Below are 17375 nucleotides of genomic sequence, written 5' to 3' on the forward strand. Positions count from 1 at the left end.
CTTCTCCAAAAATAATATACACAAGATGTTGAGAGCCAGGCAGTTGAAATAGGAAAAGTGGGCACCATAATATATGGCTTTTGGATGAAAGCAAGTGTTCTGACCTAGGCTCCCTTAACAAGCAAGAGGCAGGAATTACTGGCAAAACCTCTTTTATTTACACGATTGTGAATTACATTCATTCACAGTCAGCAAGGTTTGTCCAAACAGTTTTTCAAAGGAATATTTCTCAACACACTCGTTTTCTTATCTCGTTTGGCAAGCAGCCATGTGAATTGTTTCCAACCGCAGTACAAGGCAAGACTATGAATCTCTCATAGTCAGGGAATGAACGAATTGTTTCCTGCAAAAGCCCACTCCCTGTTTGCTCCTCTTTTATTTCCTATAGGAGGGGCCAGTTATCTCCAAGGTGTGGCCTTACTCCTGAGTCGACCCTGTTTTCTTAATTTTTCTTGTCTTCTGGCTGCTCTGCTCATGCACACACTGGGAACAGGCTCCAGCTGTTCCTCTGCCTCGCTGCTGTCTATCTCCCTCTCTGCCTTCAATGCAGAGCCCTCGTCCGAGCTTTCCCCAGCCCCCAGGACTGGCCCAAGTTCCTCCCCAACCTCCTCACTGTCTGACTCTGTTGCAACAGAAAGGTGATGGAAAAGAAGAACTGCACTGTAGAAAACCTTACACTGCAAGGGATACAATGGTTCTCTGTGTGTTGAAAAATAAGCATTTGTAAAATATGCCTAAGTTCAAAGAGAAAGATGATAAAAGGTATAATGAAAATAATGAATATAATGAAAAATCAAAATGGATGAGTAGGTAAGGAGTTTACAGAAAAACATAAGCTGAAGATTTTCAGATCTCAGAAGAGGTTTCTACAGAAGTAACTATTTTATGAACATCTTACAGAGACATTCGCCTCTCGAACAACTTAATAAGTTGCCTTGTCATAGACGCTGCTTGCAAAATGCTGTGTTATCTGTTGGGAAATAAGAAATTAAAAACGAAAAGGAATGGAAACAAGTAACTTCAATAAGTGGACCACTCACTAACAACTAACTATATCACTAAGTGGTATAACTGGCACAGCAATTTCAGTATGCATAATTTTACAGAAAGTAAAATAATTTCTGTATTTTCCACTGATTAAGGCAAAGGCATGAAATCGATATTCAAAAATAAAGAGCTTAATATATCCATCCTAATCTTTGTGTATAAGACTAGCTGCATTTGACATGACTAATAGTTATGACGACACTGGGGACTCTTCCTAGTAGGATATCTCTTTGCTGTTAACAAGAAACTAATATCTTGATAATGATATTTTTATGCATCATCTACTTCATTCGAATTAGTGACTAGGAATTAAATAAGAATGAATGGAGACCAAGTGTAAAAAAGGGGCACAAAAAGAAACTAATTGCTGAAATTCACAATGATGCTCTGTATATTACAAACAAGCCTGCTTTTTTGGCATTCCGTTTATTTGGGTAAGGTAGACAATGAAGGAACAAAATCGTCATATGCCACTATTTGATCCACCAAAGAAGGACAGAAAGGGGAAGCATGCAAAGCCCACAATAACCAAGAAGCATCCATGCTCTGCAGACGTGTCGGCACTGAAGACATGATTTGAAACATCAGCGTGCTTTTCCAAAGTACAGAATGCCAAAAGTAAAAACATTTCTTATGTGCACTGACCTTTAAAAATCAAAGTTCAGTCAATGAATACCTCTGGGGCAAACTTGAGATTGCTCCCATTGTAAATGTCATTACAATCATGTTTGGGCAATGTTGACCAAACCATGAGATAGGCCACCAATCGTTGTCAACTGACTAGGTTGATAAAGACATGATAAAGACATGCCAAGGTCATGCACCCCAACCCACACAAAATTATACCTCTCAAGTTTCTTTTCACACAGCTTTTCGTTTTTAAGACCTCCTGTTTTGTTCCAATTCTGTACTGTTTAGAGATTTTTTTTAAAAGTCTGCCATGAAAAATTATACTTATTTCCATCTTTTTTTACAGACTTCTCCTTTGATCATCCCAGTACATACATATTTATCAGCATATTGGCTGGACTCAAAAGAACAGGGCAATTTCCACTGGGTTCACAATGTTCCCTTTTTAGGAAAAGATGTAGAATATATGACCAGTTTGCAGTTCCCAAAGGCTTTGGAAGAATCAGATTATCTGGATCTTGATGATTCAGACCTTTTCAAACTGAGATAGTGTTGACCTACATCTTTCTAGGAACTTTGGCAGTCCTGAGATGGAGGCATCTGTGATGGTGATGTGGGAATGATCTTGGGAGACAGAAAGAAGAGCTACTGACAAGATAACAATCAGATAAGAGGCAGCTGAATCCACAGTAACAACAACAATTTATAATTACAGTCTTAGACCAGAGACCAGAACAAATAAAAGCACCCAGTATATATACACTATGGGATGCGGTGGCTTAGTGGGTAAGACGCTGAGTTTGTCGATCGAAAGGTCGGCAGTTCAGCGGTTCGAATCCATGTGCCATGTAACGGCGTGAGCTCCCAGCTTATGCCAACCTAGCACTTCGAAAGCACATAAAAAATGCATGTAGAAAAATAGGGATCACCTTTGGTGGGAAGGTAACAGCGTTCCGTGCACCTTTAGTGTTGAGTCATGCCAGCCACATGACCACGGAGACATCTTCGGACAGTGCTGGCTCTTCGGCTTTGAAATGGAGATTAGCACCGCCCTCTAAAGTCAGGAACGACTAGCACATATGTGCGAGGGGAATCTTTACCTTTACCTTTAAATATACACTTAAAAATTCTAGTATTAAAATAATAAATAATAAATAACAATAACTAAAATCTATAATAAAATTCAGTGTCAGTTATACATGGGCTGACTATGCAATAGTTTGCAATCCCTAAACTGTGTGGCCCGTTGTAGGTTCAAGGCTAAAAGGGAAATGACTAAGCATTGCAAAGGGTTTGCCACAATTGTTATACAACATCGCTATGGTGGAGAAGATACATGTTTGTGGGGAATCTCCAGTGCTGTTGCGCAGAATCTAGCCACCTACGCCATAGTTAGGACAGTTCATCCTTATCAGTCACCGAAGATAGGTAGTGTCGGAACAGCCAGGATACCTAGCAGTTATTGGCAGAATATGTTTTTTCCTCATCTCCATATAAAAGGAATATCTAAGGAGCATGTAACTCACAGTCTCCACCTCTCCTGACCCACAGGGACAGAGATCATTTCCGTGAATGGTAGGTAAATCCACAGAAGGAATGGAGTTGTGGCAAATGTAGTCAAAAATGAGAGAGCTTGTGTGGGGGGGGGGGGTTGCCTAAAGGCCAATGAGGCTAGTGTGAGTCCTCTGGGGGTTTGGGAACCCACCAAAATTTTAGGCAAAGCTATTAGATGTAACCAGTTTATCGAAAGCCACTTAATGAACAAAACTGAACATATTTCTTAATATGTGTATTGACGTATTTCTGTCTGGTCTACTAGCAAGAGTGAGAAAACTCAGAAGAGTACTCTTAAATACTCAAAATTCCTCATTCTTACCGGACACTATTTAAAGAGTTAGAAGCCATAACAATCCTTTTTGGAGTGCTAATTTCAAATTTTGATTATCTCCTTTTTTTTGTTGTTCTCCTTTTATTTCTCTTTTTTACCCAGGCTAAATTCTCTATATCTCTTACTACATTTTATAAACCAAAGGTTTATCAGAAATTATACAGACTGAGGATTTCTATCATTCCACGATTAATTTAGAGTTCAGAATTAGTGAGTTTTAATTTGTTCAAAATGTGGTTGGTTATTTCAATTATAGTTTTAGATCCCATCTTCCTAATTTAAAAATAAAAGGCTCCTATCAAGAGACCCTTGACAAACTTTGAAGAACTGGTGTTGAATCTTTTATATCTATAGATAAATGTTTAGATATGTCATCTAACATTTTTGACATATCTCCAAATTATATAATATTATCCCGGAACAAACACATCAACCTTTAATTTGTTTGAAAATGGCTTTGGGAAAAAAAATTCCAACAAGAAATTAAGAATTAAAAGTAGGATAAAATGTAAACTAGGGTTATTTTCCTTAGCACAAATAAAAGAGAAATATCTTATGCTATTTCATAGCTAGTACAGGTAGTCCTTGACTTCTGATCACAACTGAGCCATTGCTAAACAAGACAATTGCTGAGTGAGTTTTGCCCCTTTTCATAACCTTTTTTTTTAACCACAGTTGTTAAGCAATTCATTGCAGTTGTTAAGTTAATCATGTGGTCATTAAGTGAATCTGGCTTCCTCCATTGATTTTGTTTGTCGGCGCCAACTGGGAAGGTTACAAATGGTGATCACATGACTCAGGACAGTGCAATTGTTAAAAATATTGTTGCCAAGCATCCAAATTCTGATCACATGGCTATGGGGATGCTGCAATGGTCAGAAATGTGGAAAAACTATCATAACTCACTTTTTTCAATGCTGTTGTAACTTTGAACAGTCATTTTGTGTTTTCTTGTAAAGGGAAGGAAACAATATTTCCACTTACAGTGATCGTCTCTTCATGTCTTTCCTTCTGGTCTGAGGTGTTTTTAGAGATTGATAAAGTTATAAATTAAAGAGTTAATGTGTTTACAACTGGTGTTTCTAAATATATTTTAATAGAAATATTTACTCTAAAGAATAATGCTATTTTTATTAATTGCCTCTAGAATAGTGTTTCTCAAAGTGGGCGATACCATCGTGTAGGGGTAGCACTTCTATTATTCATAGGGGAATTAGACATTCAGAAGAAGACGGACAAAAGCGGCAATTAAAATTATAGTAACAGAAGATCACACATCATTTATGCAACTTTGTTAGCTGCATAAAACTGTAAACATAAAAACTGTAAATTAACCATAATGATAAATAAATATATCAAACTTTGGAATGCTCAGAATAGTATTACACTTTAACCACATGTCAACTGTGTGAATAATACAATTGAACTGGGTATTTGTGCAACTATATAATTCAAGAAAATGTAAGCTGTACAATAATTTTTATATATCTCATGCACACAGGACAGGGTGTTACAAAACCCCTGGTACAACTAAGTAAAACATTGAGAAGCTCTGATCTCAAATGTCCATAACTAAACACTAGAAAGATAAAATTATGAAAATGGAGCTCTGGTACCAAAATAATTGGCATATCACTATAACTGAGAAACTGACCTAAACTCTTTACCTAAGTTCTGATCAAGTTAAAGTTGAAGCCTTCTCAAATACATGGTCTGATTTTATATCTTACATTAATTAGTAGAATCATATTTCATTATATATTAATTACTAGGAGGAGTATTAAGGGATAATTCCTAAGTGGTTTTATAAATTATTATTTTTTGTACTTTATATATGAATGTGCTATATTTAACTGCACTGCTCATTGCAATGTGTTTTTTTTTTGCAAAAACCAAAATATTTTTTAAAAAGTAATAATTATACTGGATAAAAATTAACAATGTTGATTGTTCATTTAAGCTGCAAACAGGTGCAGCTGCAGGGAAGTAAAAAAAAAAAGCAAGATGGTGTGCACAATCATGTGATTAAATCCCTACCCCTTTTTAACATTTGTCGGTGTTACTTTTGGGTCTTTTGTTCAAGAAAAGAGATTTATTCAGAGTTTGATGGATTTCATGTAGCTTTTTCTCAATGGAAAAAAATAGTAGCCATCAAATCCCTCAAAAATCTTTCTCATTCTGCTGGCAATAATATCCTATCGTAACCAGGATCCAAATTCAGTTTTGAATGAATCTCAGAACTTAATACAATGCTTTAAATTTGTAAACTACTATGATAGTAGCGAGAGACTACAAGTAGCAGGAGACTAGTAACGAGAATAAATTTTAAATTTTAAACATTCAGGATGGATATAGTCCTTTCTGTTTGAAGGTTATATAAACTTTATTTATTTTTTATTTATTTATTTTTGTCACACAGTATATATAAGCATAAGCATGAAATAATTATATAATATATAAGCATATATATGAGGATGAGTATGTAATAACTATATAATTGGATATATATAATTGAAACTGCTTCAATTCAACCATTTTAATTTAGTAGATGTTACTTTAGAAATTTCTTGGTTGATTTGTTGTATAAATAGAACATTGAAAACCAAAACAGAAGTAAAATACCAGTTTTTAAAAGGTGTATTGATTAAACAGTGAACAAGACAAAGGACCCAGCTTACTTCTCTTTTTCTAGATGCTAAAAGTATGTCTCTTCAAAGAAATGAAACTTCCTTTTCTTCTGAAAATTGACAGGAGGGAGTACTGAAATAGTATCCCTTGGGAGAGCCTTATGTCTTACACCCTGATGATGTTCAAAAGGCGTTGTAAACTTGGCTGGTTCCTGTTCTTGTAGAATTTTATTCAGTTAAGTATCTTGTGTCTCCCAGATGCACCTGAGGTTTGTTCTCATTGTTTTATTGCTTTGAGTCTTGTAAGTCACACAGAATTTTATGAAGTTTGGTGGCCTCTAAATAGAATAAATCTATCATGGAGAATAGAGGCAGTTTATTTGAAGGCTCACAAGTATATATGTACTTACATGCACTTACTTGAGTCTTAAGATCAGTCATGGAGACACCAAATATGGGCCATTTTTAAGATGCAACAATCACTAATATAGAATGTTCAAGAAATATCAGACATATAAATTTAACTCCATCAATTTTGGGGTTTAAAAGGGCTTTGAAACTCATTTACTTTGAGCTACTGAGGTGAGAATTTCTGAGTTTTTGTTGGTGCTATTTTGAATAGTGTTCTCTTGTTTAAAGTGTTTTTCTTACTTGCATACTTTTGGATCATGATATAATGTTTTCATGATTCCTGAACTGCAAACCCCAAAGCTACTACCTCCAACTGAAAAAGAATTAGTTTTTCACAAATTCTGTAAGATTAAAATGAGAGTTTAACTAGCAAAGGCTTAAATAAGCATTAAGGAGGGAAAGGGCTCCATCAGAACTAATGCTCTTTTCAAGTACTGTATATTCAAGTTTTCTTTTTAAAAGTGAATACTTCACATTATCCTTATTTTTATACCATTACCAGTCCTCTTAACATCTGTCTTTCCAGAGTACCAACAAGTAAATTGAATTATCATGCAGACAGAAGTACAAGCAGATGTTCCAATCAGACCTTCAGAAGTAACAGTAATAATTGAAATTTATTAGTCAATAATGCTTCTTAAATAGCACTTCGTACTTCAAAGAAACTGAGTGTCTTCATCTAGATGTTGCTGAAAAGCCTCCAAGTGCTAACTAAGTGACCTGCCCTGTCAAAGTACTTTGGAAAGGAAATAAAACTAATTACAATCATGGCTACCATTCACTTATTTATGCATTAATGTGCAAGAGAAATTACACTGAAGTCACTTGTTAACATTCCAAATCATATTACACACAAAGGCACTGCTTATAGTAGAAAACAGATAATGGTCAAGGGTTTAAAATCCCCACGAGGCAGGAAGGTTACAAATTAAAAAATTGCCTATTTTCATTCCAGAATTTTTCATTTCAAAAAAATACAGGTAGTCCTCAACTTACAACCACAATTGAGCCCCAAATTTATGTTGCTAAGTGAAACATTTGTTGAGTTTTGCCCCATTTTACAACCTTCCTTGTCACAGTTGTTAAGTGACTTGGTGCAGTTGTTAAGTTAGTAACATGGTTGTTAAGTAAATCTGGCTTCCCCATTGACTTTGGATGTCAGAAGCACGCAAAAGTTGATCACATGACCCCGTGGCGCTGCAACCGGCATAAATATGAATGGTCACTAAATGAACTGTTGTAAGCTGAGGACTACCTGCACTATTTCTGACCTCACCACTTTAATGAGGAAAGAATAGTGTGGTTCTAAAATTATGCACAGGACAATATCCTACAGAAAACCAAGCATGAAGGTGCTTGGTATGAGAAATACTACATATGGAACAATGACAAACAATAAATGTGAAAAGTTGTTGGAAAGATTGTTTGTCCTAAGTACAAGAAAGAGAATGAGCTATTAAAGTGAAGGTGATATAAGAAATGACAAACTAATCAAAAATTCCAACTGCACAAGCTTCTGTTTTCTACCAGTTCCTTGATTTCATCTACTACTTTACACCTGTTTTATTTTCTTATTTCTCCTATTTTGGATAGAAAACAACAGCTTTGATGGTGGAAGTTTTTAAGACAATAGAAGCATGGAAAATTTATTGGGTGAACTTGAACACAATACAGCTGGTCTAAATTACATTCCATTAAATATTGTTTGAAATATGATTGGCCTCAAACCTGCTGGCTTTTAAAAAGGCCCTAAAAACAGTTCTTCACTCAAGTGCTAGCCTGTTTAACCCTAAATGAATAGTATTCTGATTTCCAATATTTTATTTTGTTATGATTAAGATTTTATCACTTTCCTTTGTATTTGGTGTTTTAGACCTATGTTATCCATTCAGAATCATCTAGCAGCCATATAGATTGAATTAATGAGCAAATAAATAAATAAGTCTGACATACTAAGCATTAATTTACACAGCACAATCCTCATATGCTGCTTACAAAATTGAAAGGGGAAAAACCCATGAATGACAACTGTATAAAAGTGGACCTCTTGTTTTTTTTTTCAAAATAGGAACATCGATAAATAACTGGAAGATATCCAGACTGACTTCTCAGGATTTATCAACAATTCTTTGGGATTAAATATTTCAAATATTCTTACTTTTGACAGTAGCTGTCCGGGTGCAGTTGTATAGGATAGCCAGTTCTCCAAACACCTTCCCAGGCCCCATAGTGCACAGCTTTACTCCTTCTTTTGTAACCTCAACCTTTCCATCTGTCAATAAAGAACAGAGATTAATATCACAAGATTGTCAGAATGATCTTTCATATCAGTGGTGGGTTTCAACATTTTTTACTACTAGTTTTGTGGGTGTGGCTTGGTGGGTGTGGTGTGGCATGGTGGGCATGGCATGGTGGCTGCAGCATGGGAAGGATACTGTAAAATCTCCATTCCCACCCGACTCCAGGGAAGGATACTGTAAAATCTCCATCTCCTCTCAGTCAGTTGGGACTCAGGAGGCAGAGAATAGATGGGGGTGGGGCCAGTCAAAATTTTTACTACCGGTTCTCTGAACTACTTAAAATTTCCGTTACTGGTTCTCCAGAACTAGTCAGAACTGCTGAAACCCACCTCTGTTCCATATGTTTTTCTTTATCGTATTCTCTAAATAAAAGCAAAAAGTTCTTATGACATCTAGATACTTCATAGAAATAAATATTTCACTGTTGAGGCACTTATGTAGTGCAGAGCCATATTAACAGCATCATCTGTTGATCTATTTGCTCGGTATGCAAATTGCAAGGGGTCTAAAAGCGGATTCGTGATGGTTTTCAGGTAGGAAAGCACTAGCCTTTCAAAGGTTTTCATGACTACAGATGTTAGAGCAACTGGTCTGTAGTCATTCAGTTCCTTGATGGTGGGCTTCTTGGCACTGGGATGATGGTAGAGCGTTTGAAGCAAGAAGGAACATAGCACATCTCTAGTGATTTATTGAAAATATGGGTGAAGATGGGGCCAATTGGTCAGCACAGACTTTTAAGCAAGAAGGAGTTATCTTGTCTGGGCCTGGAGCTTTTCCTGGCTTTTGTCTGTGAAATAGGTCCTGCACTTCCTTTTCTGTGATCACTAGGGGTTGTGAACCCAATGAAATGGGGTCAGTTGTAGGAGGCTTGGCTGTTGTTGGTGTGTCTGAGATGGGGTTGTGGAGATAGGTGGCTGTAGTTTCCTTTCAAACCTGCAGTAAAACTCATTCAGGTCATCTGCCAGTTGTTGATTACCTTCAGCCTGGGAAGGAGGTTTGCCATAGCCGGTGATATTTTTAAGAGTTTTCCACATGTTTGCTGGTTCATTTGCTGAAAATTGATTCTTTAGCTTTGAAAGTTAGAGTAGCTTCGTTTTGCTGCTCTTATCTTCCTTGTTAGTGCATTTCTGGCCTGATTGTACAGCATTTTATCACCTTTTCTGTAGGCTTCCTCTTTGGAATGTCGTAGCTGCTTAAGTTTAGGTGTAAACCAAGGTTTGTTATTACTGTGTATTCGCAAGTTCCTTGTAGGTACACATAGGTCTTCACAGAAGCTGACATATGATGTTACAGTATCTGTGAGTTCATCCAGGTCTGCAGAGGTATCTTTAAAAATATTCCAATCAGTGCAGTCAAAACATGCCTGTAGCTTTAATTCTGATTCCTCCGTCCAGGTTTTCACTGATTTAATTATTGGTTTTATGGCTTTAAGTCTTTGCCTGTAAGCAGGTACAAGGTGAATCATGCAATGATCAGAGTGTCCTACAGCTGCACGTGGTAAAGACCGATAGGCATCTTTTAGTGTTGTGTAGCAGTGGTCTAGAGTATTCTTGCCTCTGGTGGGACAATTGACATGCTGAAAGTATTTTGGTAGTTCTTTCCTTAAGTTTGCCTTGTTTAGATCTCCCAAAACAATGGCCAGTGAATCAGGGTGTTTGGCTTCAGCCTCCATGATTTGGTCAGCTAGAGTTCGTAATGCCTCGTTTACACAGGCTTGTGGTGGGACATAAACAGCAATTAGAAGAAATGAGGAAAATTCACACACACACTCATATTACACACAAAGGCACTGCTTATAGTAGAAAACAGATAATGGTCAAGGGTTTAAAATCCCCATGAGGCAGGAAGGTTACAAATTAAAAATTTGCCTATTTTCATTCCAGAATTTTTCATTTCAAAAAAATACAGGTAGTCCTCAACTTACAACCACAATTGAGCCCCAAATTTATGTTGCTAAGTGAAACATTTGTTGAGTTTTGCCCCATTTTACAACCTTCCTTGTCACAGTTGTTAAGTGACTTGGTGCAGTTGTTAAGTTAGTAACATGGTTGTTAAGTAAATCTGGCTTCCCCATTGACTTTGGATGTCAGAAGCACGCAAAAGTTGATCACATGACCCCGTAGCGCTGCAACCGGCATAAATATGAATGGTCACTAAATGAACTGTTGTAAGCTGAGGACTACCTGCACTATTTCTGACCTCACCACTTTAATGAGGAAAGAATAGTGTGGTTCTAAAATTATGCACAGGACAATATCCTACAGAAAACCAAGCATGAAGGTGCTTGGAATGAGAAATACTACATATGGAACAATAACAAACAATAAATGTGAAAAGTTGTTGGAAAGATTGTTTGTCCTAAGTACAAGAAAGAGAATGAGCTATTAAAGTGAAGGTGATATAAGAAATGACAAACTAATCAAAAATTCCAACTGCACAAGCTTCTGTTTTCTACCAGTTCCTTGATTTCATCTACTACTTTACACCTGTTTTATTTTCTTATTTCTCCTATTTTGGATAGAAAAAAACAGCTTTGATGGTGGAAGTTTTTAAGACAATAGAAGCATGGAAAATTTATTGGGTGAACTTGAACACAATACAGCTGGTCTAAATTACATTCCATTAAATATTGTTTGAAATGTGATTGGCCTCAAACCTGCTGGCTTTTAAAAAGGCCCTAAAAACAGTTCTTCACTCAAGTGCTAGCCAGTTTAACCCTAAACGAATAGTATTCTGATTTCCAATATTTTATTTTGTTATGATTAAGATTTTATCACTTTCCTTTGTATTTGGTGTTTTAGACCTATGTTATCCATTCAGAATCATCTGGCAGCCATATAGATTGAATTAATGAGCAAATAAATAAATAAGTCTGATATACTAAGCATTAATTTACACAGCACAATCCTCATATGCTGCTTACAAAATTGAAAGGGGAAAAACCCATGAATGACAACTGTATAAAAGTGGACCTCTTGTTTTTTTTTCAAAATAGGAACATCGATAAATAACTGGAAGATATCCAGACTGACTTCTCAGGATTTATCAACAATTCTTTGGGATTAAATATTTCAAATATTCTTACTTTTGACAGTAGCTGTCCGGGTGCAGTTGTATAGGATAGCCAGTTCTCCAAACACCTTCCCAGGCCCCATAGTGCACAGCTTTACTCCTTCTTTTGTAACCTCAACCTTTCCATCTGTCAATAAAGAACAGAGATTAATATCACAAGATTGTCAGAATGATCTTTCATATCAGTGGTGGGTTTCAACATTTTTTACTACTAGTTTTGTGGGTGTGGCTTGGTGGGTGTGGTGTGGCATGGTGGGCATGGCATGGTGGCTGCAGCATGGGAAGGATACTGTAAAATCTCCATTCCCACCCGACTCCAGGGAAGGATACTGTAAAATCTCCATCTCCTCTCAGTCAGTTGGGACTCAGGAGGCAGAGAATAGATGGGGGTGGGGCCAGTCAAAATTTTTACTACCGGTTCTCTGAACTACTTAAAATTTCCGTTACTGGTTCTCCAGAACTAGTCAGAACTGCTGAAACCCACCTCTGTTCCATATGTTTTTCTTTATCGTATTCTCTAAATAAAAGCAAAAAGTTCTTATGACATCTAGATACTTCATAGAAATAAATATTTCACTGTTGAGGCACTTATGTATTTAAGAGGTGTACCATCCATATTATGTATAGCTATCTCAGAAATGAATTTGAAATGGCATAATCACAGATTAGACACCCTTTGGCTGCAAACAGTTGCATTAAGCGGTAATAAAACATATTACATGTTGTGAGATTGGGTAGTAACTGTAATATAAAATGTTGAAAGGAACTTTTTACTCATTTTCAAGAAATATGAAAAGGGATGTTATCAAAAGAAAATGTTTTTCATATCCTTTAAACTTACATTTTAGGGTATATTTGCATTCCACAATATGTTAGCTTTCTTAAAGCAAATATACATACTTTTGAAATAATAATTACTTACTCAAAATCATACATACAGGCATGTCAAGAAAAGACTGCTTTCTATATACTATTTTGAATTAAAATGGTGCTGGAAAAGGGAGGAGGTTTTTTCTTCTTTAAAACCACAGGACATGAAATTGATTTTGAAGGAACCAAATTAATCTCCAAAACTGAACACTATTAACAAGAGAATAATTATGGAAGCCACTGAAAAGAGAAACACCCCCACAACATGAACAAATGGGATGACAACTCCCACCTACCAGACATCCGGAAACTAGCCTTAGTCAACAAACGAGTCCCAGCCATGAAAATTGACACTGGACCCAAGATAACACACAACGCCACCACCAATCATCCTCATCAGATTCAAACCCAAACCCATCCCACAGACGAAACACAACCACCATCCAGAAGCCAGACCATGCTGGCACCACTGGCTGCTGTGCCCCCCTCCGATCCCCACACAAAGCAAGCTTACACACGCCAGGAACACATGCAAGACCTCGGACTCGGAGACAAACCAAAACCAGGGATGCTGCATCACAGCCATCTGCTCAAGACATCACATTACAGAACTCCAGAGGCCACAACACCAAAGCTCAGGAACAAACGACTCGGACCACACCCACACAGGATGCTACGAAATAGCCGACCAATCTGCAAACACCCACTCCATCTACCAATCAAGACGCAACTACACAGCCAACCAACCTGCTCACAGCAATATTCCCCACCTCCCCACCAGACCATGCTTTGCTCGCACAAGCACAAAGCCGAAAACACCAGCCTGAGGAGGATGAGTGAGACCTCATCAAAACATCGCCAAGATACTCTCAACCTTACACGGGAAAAGACCCAAATATGCCAAGACCTACATACCTATACCCATGAAAACCTATGAAAACATATGTCTGCATCTGTATATATGGGAGTGATGCTGCAGTCATATATTCACTTTATTTATTTAATCATTTAGGTTTCTTTTAATTACCTCCTCCTCTTCCTCCTCCCTTCCATCTTTTCTTATAGAGAATGATGCAGATTGAAGGATGTTTTCTGGGAAGGACAGATATATCTTTAATACCACCTAGCGATATCACTTAGATTTATATACCACTTCATAGTACTTTTCAGCCCACTCTAAGCAGTTTAGAGAGTCAGCATATTGATCCCAACAATCTGGGTCCTTATTTTACCAACCTTGGAAGAATGGAAAGCTGAGTCAACCTGGAGCCGTCAGAATCGACCTCCTGACTGTGGGCAGAGTTAGCCTGCAATACCGTATTCTAACTAATGCGCCACCATGGGCTTAATAAAGGAGCAAATAGTCTAAATTTGACTTCACTATAATGATGGTCAATTACTTCCTGTGATAGCAAGACTGAAGTCAGAGAGCAGGAGACTGAATTTTGTTTACAAAGTTGAAAACCTTTAATGAGGCTTCTTAAAGCTTCAGAAAAAGAGATGTGGTACACTAATAACCTACAGTGAAATTCAACAGATTTTATTGTATGCACTCTGGTTGAAATATGGTTTAAAGCGGATATAAGGATTAATCTAAGACCACAGTATACTTGAACACTAGGTACAGCTAAAAAAAACTAACTTTCAGAATATGATCAAAAGGCATCATGAAAAGGTGAGAAACCTGTTATAAACTATAACCTTCAGAGTTATTGATTTCTCTAAAAAAATACTGTAGTCTACAATAGTAGATTTCTTCTTTACTGCTGCCTGTATTTCTTATGAACATTTGAAAGAATTTCCTATCAACTCTTACCACCGCTCCCTGCAGTTTAGTACTGTATAGTCACTGCCAAGAGCAATAATTATCCACAGTTTCCAAAAAAATTTCCACAATGTCTGCCATGGTGTGATGCTGGCAACTTTTTCATACAAAGAATATGATCTACCACACAGCTAAACTTCTTTTCCAGTTGATAAATGGAAATGGCTGAGATGTATAAAATACAATATGTGTCACAAATACACTAGATGCCTTGCCTTGCGTGTAATTAAAGGCAAATGAATGGTACTAATAAATTAAACTCTGTGCATGTGGTTAAAATCAAGTAATGATAGCAATAAAAGTAATCTGGTTCCAAATGTTAATAAAACAAAGGAGATTGTTGTAGATTTTAAAAAAAGCCGGCATAGTCATACTCCACTCAGTATCATACTCCACTCAGTATCAAGGATGCAGCTGTAGAGGTGCTCAGCAGTATTAAGTATCTGGCGGTGCAGATAACAATATGAATTGGTCTCTCCACATGTCATCCTTAGTGAAGTGTGGAAACCAGCGTCTGTATTTCCTGTGTCAGATGAGGAAAGCACATCTTTCTCCTTCTGTCATGGCCACAAAGGCACTATTCAGAGCATTTTAACAAATTGTATCACTGTTTGGTTTGGCGGTAGCAGTGCCACAGATAGAAAGTCCATACAGAGAGTGGTACGGACAACTGAGAAGATTATAGGAAGCTCGCGTCCTGTTATTGAGGATACTGCTTATAAGTGTTATGTCCTTATAGCCCAAAGCCCCACACACCCACTTTATGGTCTGTTTCTTTGCTCCCCTCTGGGAGGAAGTTTTGAAGTATTTGTAACAGGGCTACCAAATTCTATAACAGCTTTGTTCCCTATGCCATCCGTCTGGTAAACTTGCAAGATTAGTTTTTCTCACCATATACATTGATACATCTGAACTAGACTGTGTTGTTTCTCTGTGTCATGTAATATATGTGGGTTTTTAATTTTTTTTATTTGTTTACATTTTTGTCATGTTTATGCAGTGTATACTGGAGGTGGTCACCCTTTGGGAACTGTATGCAATGAAATTTCATTTTAATGTATGACTATTAGTGCACATGCAAAGTGACAATAAAGTTATTCTAAGTCTAAGCCTAATGTGACAAATATTTTGATCGCTAGTAGTTAAAATGCTATTGAGTCAGAAAAATTCAATTCAATTATGGTTCTGCATATTTTTGACAGATTTTATATCTTTAAATACCTTTATGGAAATGCCATTATCAGAATTTTTTATAGCTGTGTGAAGATGCACTATTCTCTTGCAACAAACATAACAACAGAGAGAATTTTCTTTTTCATTCCCAGTGATTTCCAAGGTAGAATTTATTTTTGTCCTTCAAGTCAGACACTTAGTTACTCTTCCTAAACCATTTTTGTCTTCCTGTACTCAGTTTATCAGCTGATAATTTCCCAGATAATGTGTATTTTTGCACACCAGTGTTCAGACAGTAAAAGTAATGAACTTTATGAGCCTTTCTTTTCCTTGATTATTAGGACCCATTTCCGTTGCACTCCTACAGATAAAAATTATTTATCTTTGATGCTTATTTCAGATTTCTGTCTTCCATCCCCCATAAAATTCCACTGTAGCATATTGTGGCAAACTCACAAAATGGCTGCCTTAAGGAATAAGCTTCCTTTTTTTCTAAAATGGATGAGACGGTTAGGCCACAAAGCAAACAGGAGTGGCTCTGTCAGCCTACATAGGAGGTCACTTAGGTATGTCGCAGTGGTGGGTTTCAAACTTTTTTACTACCGGTTCTGTGGGTGTGGCTTGGTGGGCATGGCATGGCTTGGTAGGCGTGGCTTGGTGGGCATGGCATGGCTTGGTAGGCGTGGCTTGGTGGGCATGGTAGAGGAAGGATACTGTAAAATCTCCATCTCTCCAGCAGTTGGTCTCTGACCTTTTGCCATTAAGGAAAAAATACAAAATCCTCTGGTCATTTGACTTTTTTTTTTTTTTTTTTTTTTTTTTTTTTTTTTTTTTTTTTTTTTTTTTTTTTTTTTTTTTTTTTTTTTTTTTTTTTTTTTTTTTTTTTTTTTTTTTTTTTTTTTTTTTTTTTTTTTTTTTTTTTTTTTTTTTTTTTTTTTTTTTTTTTTTTTTTTTTTTTTTTTTTTTTTTTTTTTTTTTTTTTTTTTTTTTTTTTTTTTTTTTTTTTTTTTTTTTTTTTTTTTTTTTTTTTTTTTTTTTTTTTTTTTTTTTTTTTTTTTTTTTTTTTTTTTTTTTTTTTTTTTTTTTTTTTTTTTTTTTTTTTTTTTTTTTTTTTTTTTTTTTTTTTTTTTTTTTTTTTTTTTTTTTTTTTTTTTTTTTTTTTTTTTTTTTTTTTTTTTTTTTTTTTTTTTTTTTTTTTTTTTTTTTTTTTTTTTTTTTTTTTTTTTTTTTTTTTTTTTTTTTTTTTTTTTTTTTTTTTTTTTTTTTTTTTTTTTTTTTTTTTTTTTTTTTTTTTTTTTTTTTTTTTTTTTTTTTTTTTTTTTTTTTTTTTTTTTTTTTTTTTTTTTTTTTTTTTTTTTTTTTTTTTTTTTTTTTTTTTTTTTTTTTTTTTTTTTTTTTTTTTTTTTTTTTTTTTTTTTTTTTTTTTTTTTTTTTTTTTTTTTTTTTTTTTTTTTTTTTTTTTTTTTTATTTGTTTACATTTTGTCATGTTTATGCAGTGTATACTGGAGGTGGTCACCCTTTGGGAACTGTA

The 17375-nt window shown here is 35.6% G+C and overlaps 1 protein-coding gene across 3 annotated transcripts in view; it reads right to left on the bottom strand.

Annotated features, from left to right (window-relative positions):
* PRKG1 (protein kinase cGMP-dependent 1) overlaps nucleotides 1–17375 on the bottom strand; it is a 1075924-nt gene that overhangs the window by 517412 nt on the left and 541137 nt on the right. For 2 of the 3 annotated variants that reach the window (XM_058187717.1, XM_058187716.1), the window contains exon 3: nucleotides 11989–12102. In XM_058187717.1, the coding sequence (XP_058043700.1) occupies nucleotides 11989–12102 (114 nt within the window). Of the gene's footprint in view, nucleotides 1–8761; nucleotides 8881–11988; nucleotides 12103–17375 lie in introns of those variants that run through there. The other variant, XM_058187714.1, reaches the window with a different exon arrangement.

This window comes from Ahaetulla prasina, chromosome 6 (assembly GCF_028640845.1).
Source record: "Ahaetulla prasina isolate Xishuangbanna chromosome 6, ASM2864084v1, whole genome shotgun sequence".
Classification (NCBI taxonomy): domain Eukaryota; kingdom Metazoa; phylum Chordata; class Lepidosauria; order Squamata; family Colubridae; genus Ahaetulla; species Ahaetulla prasina.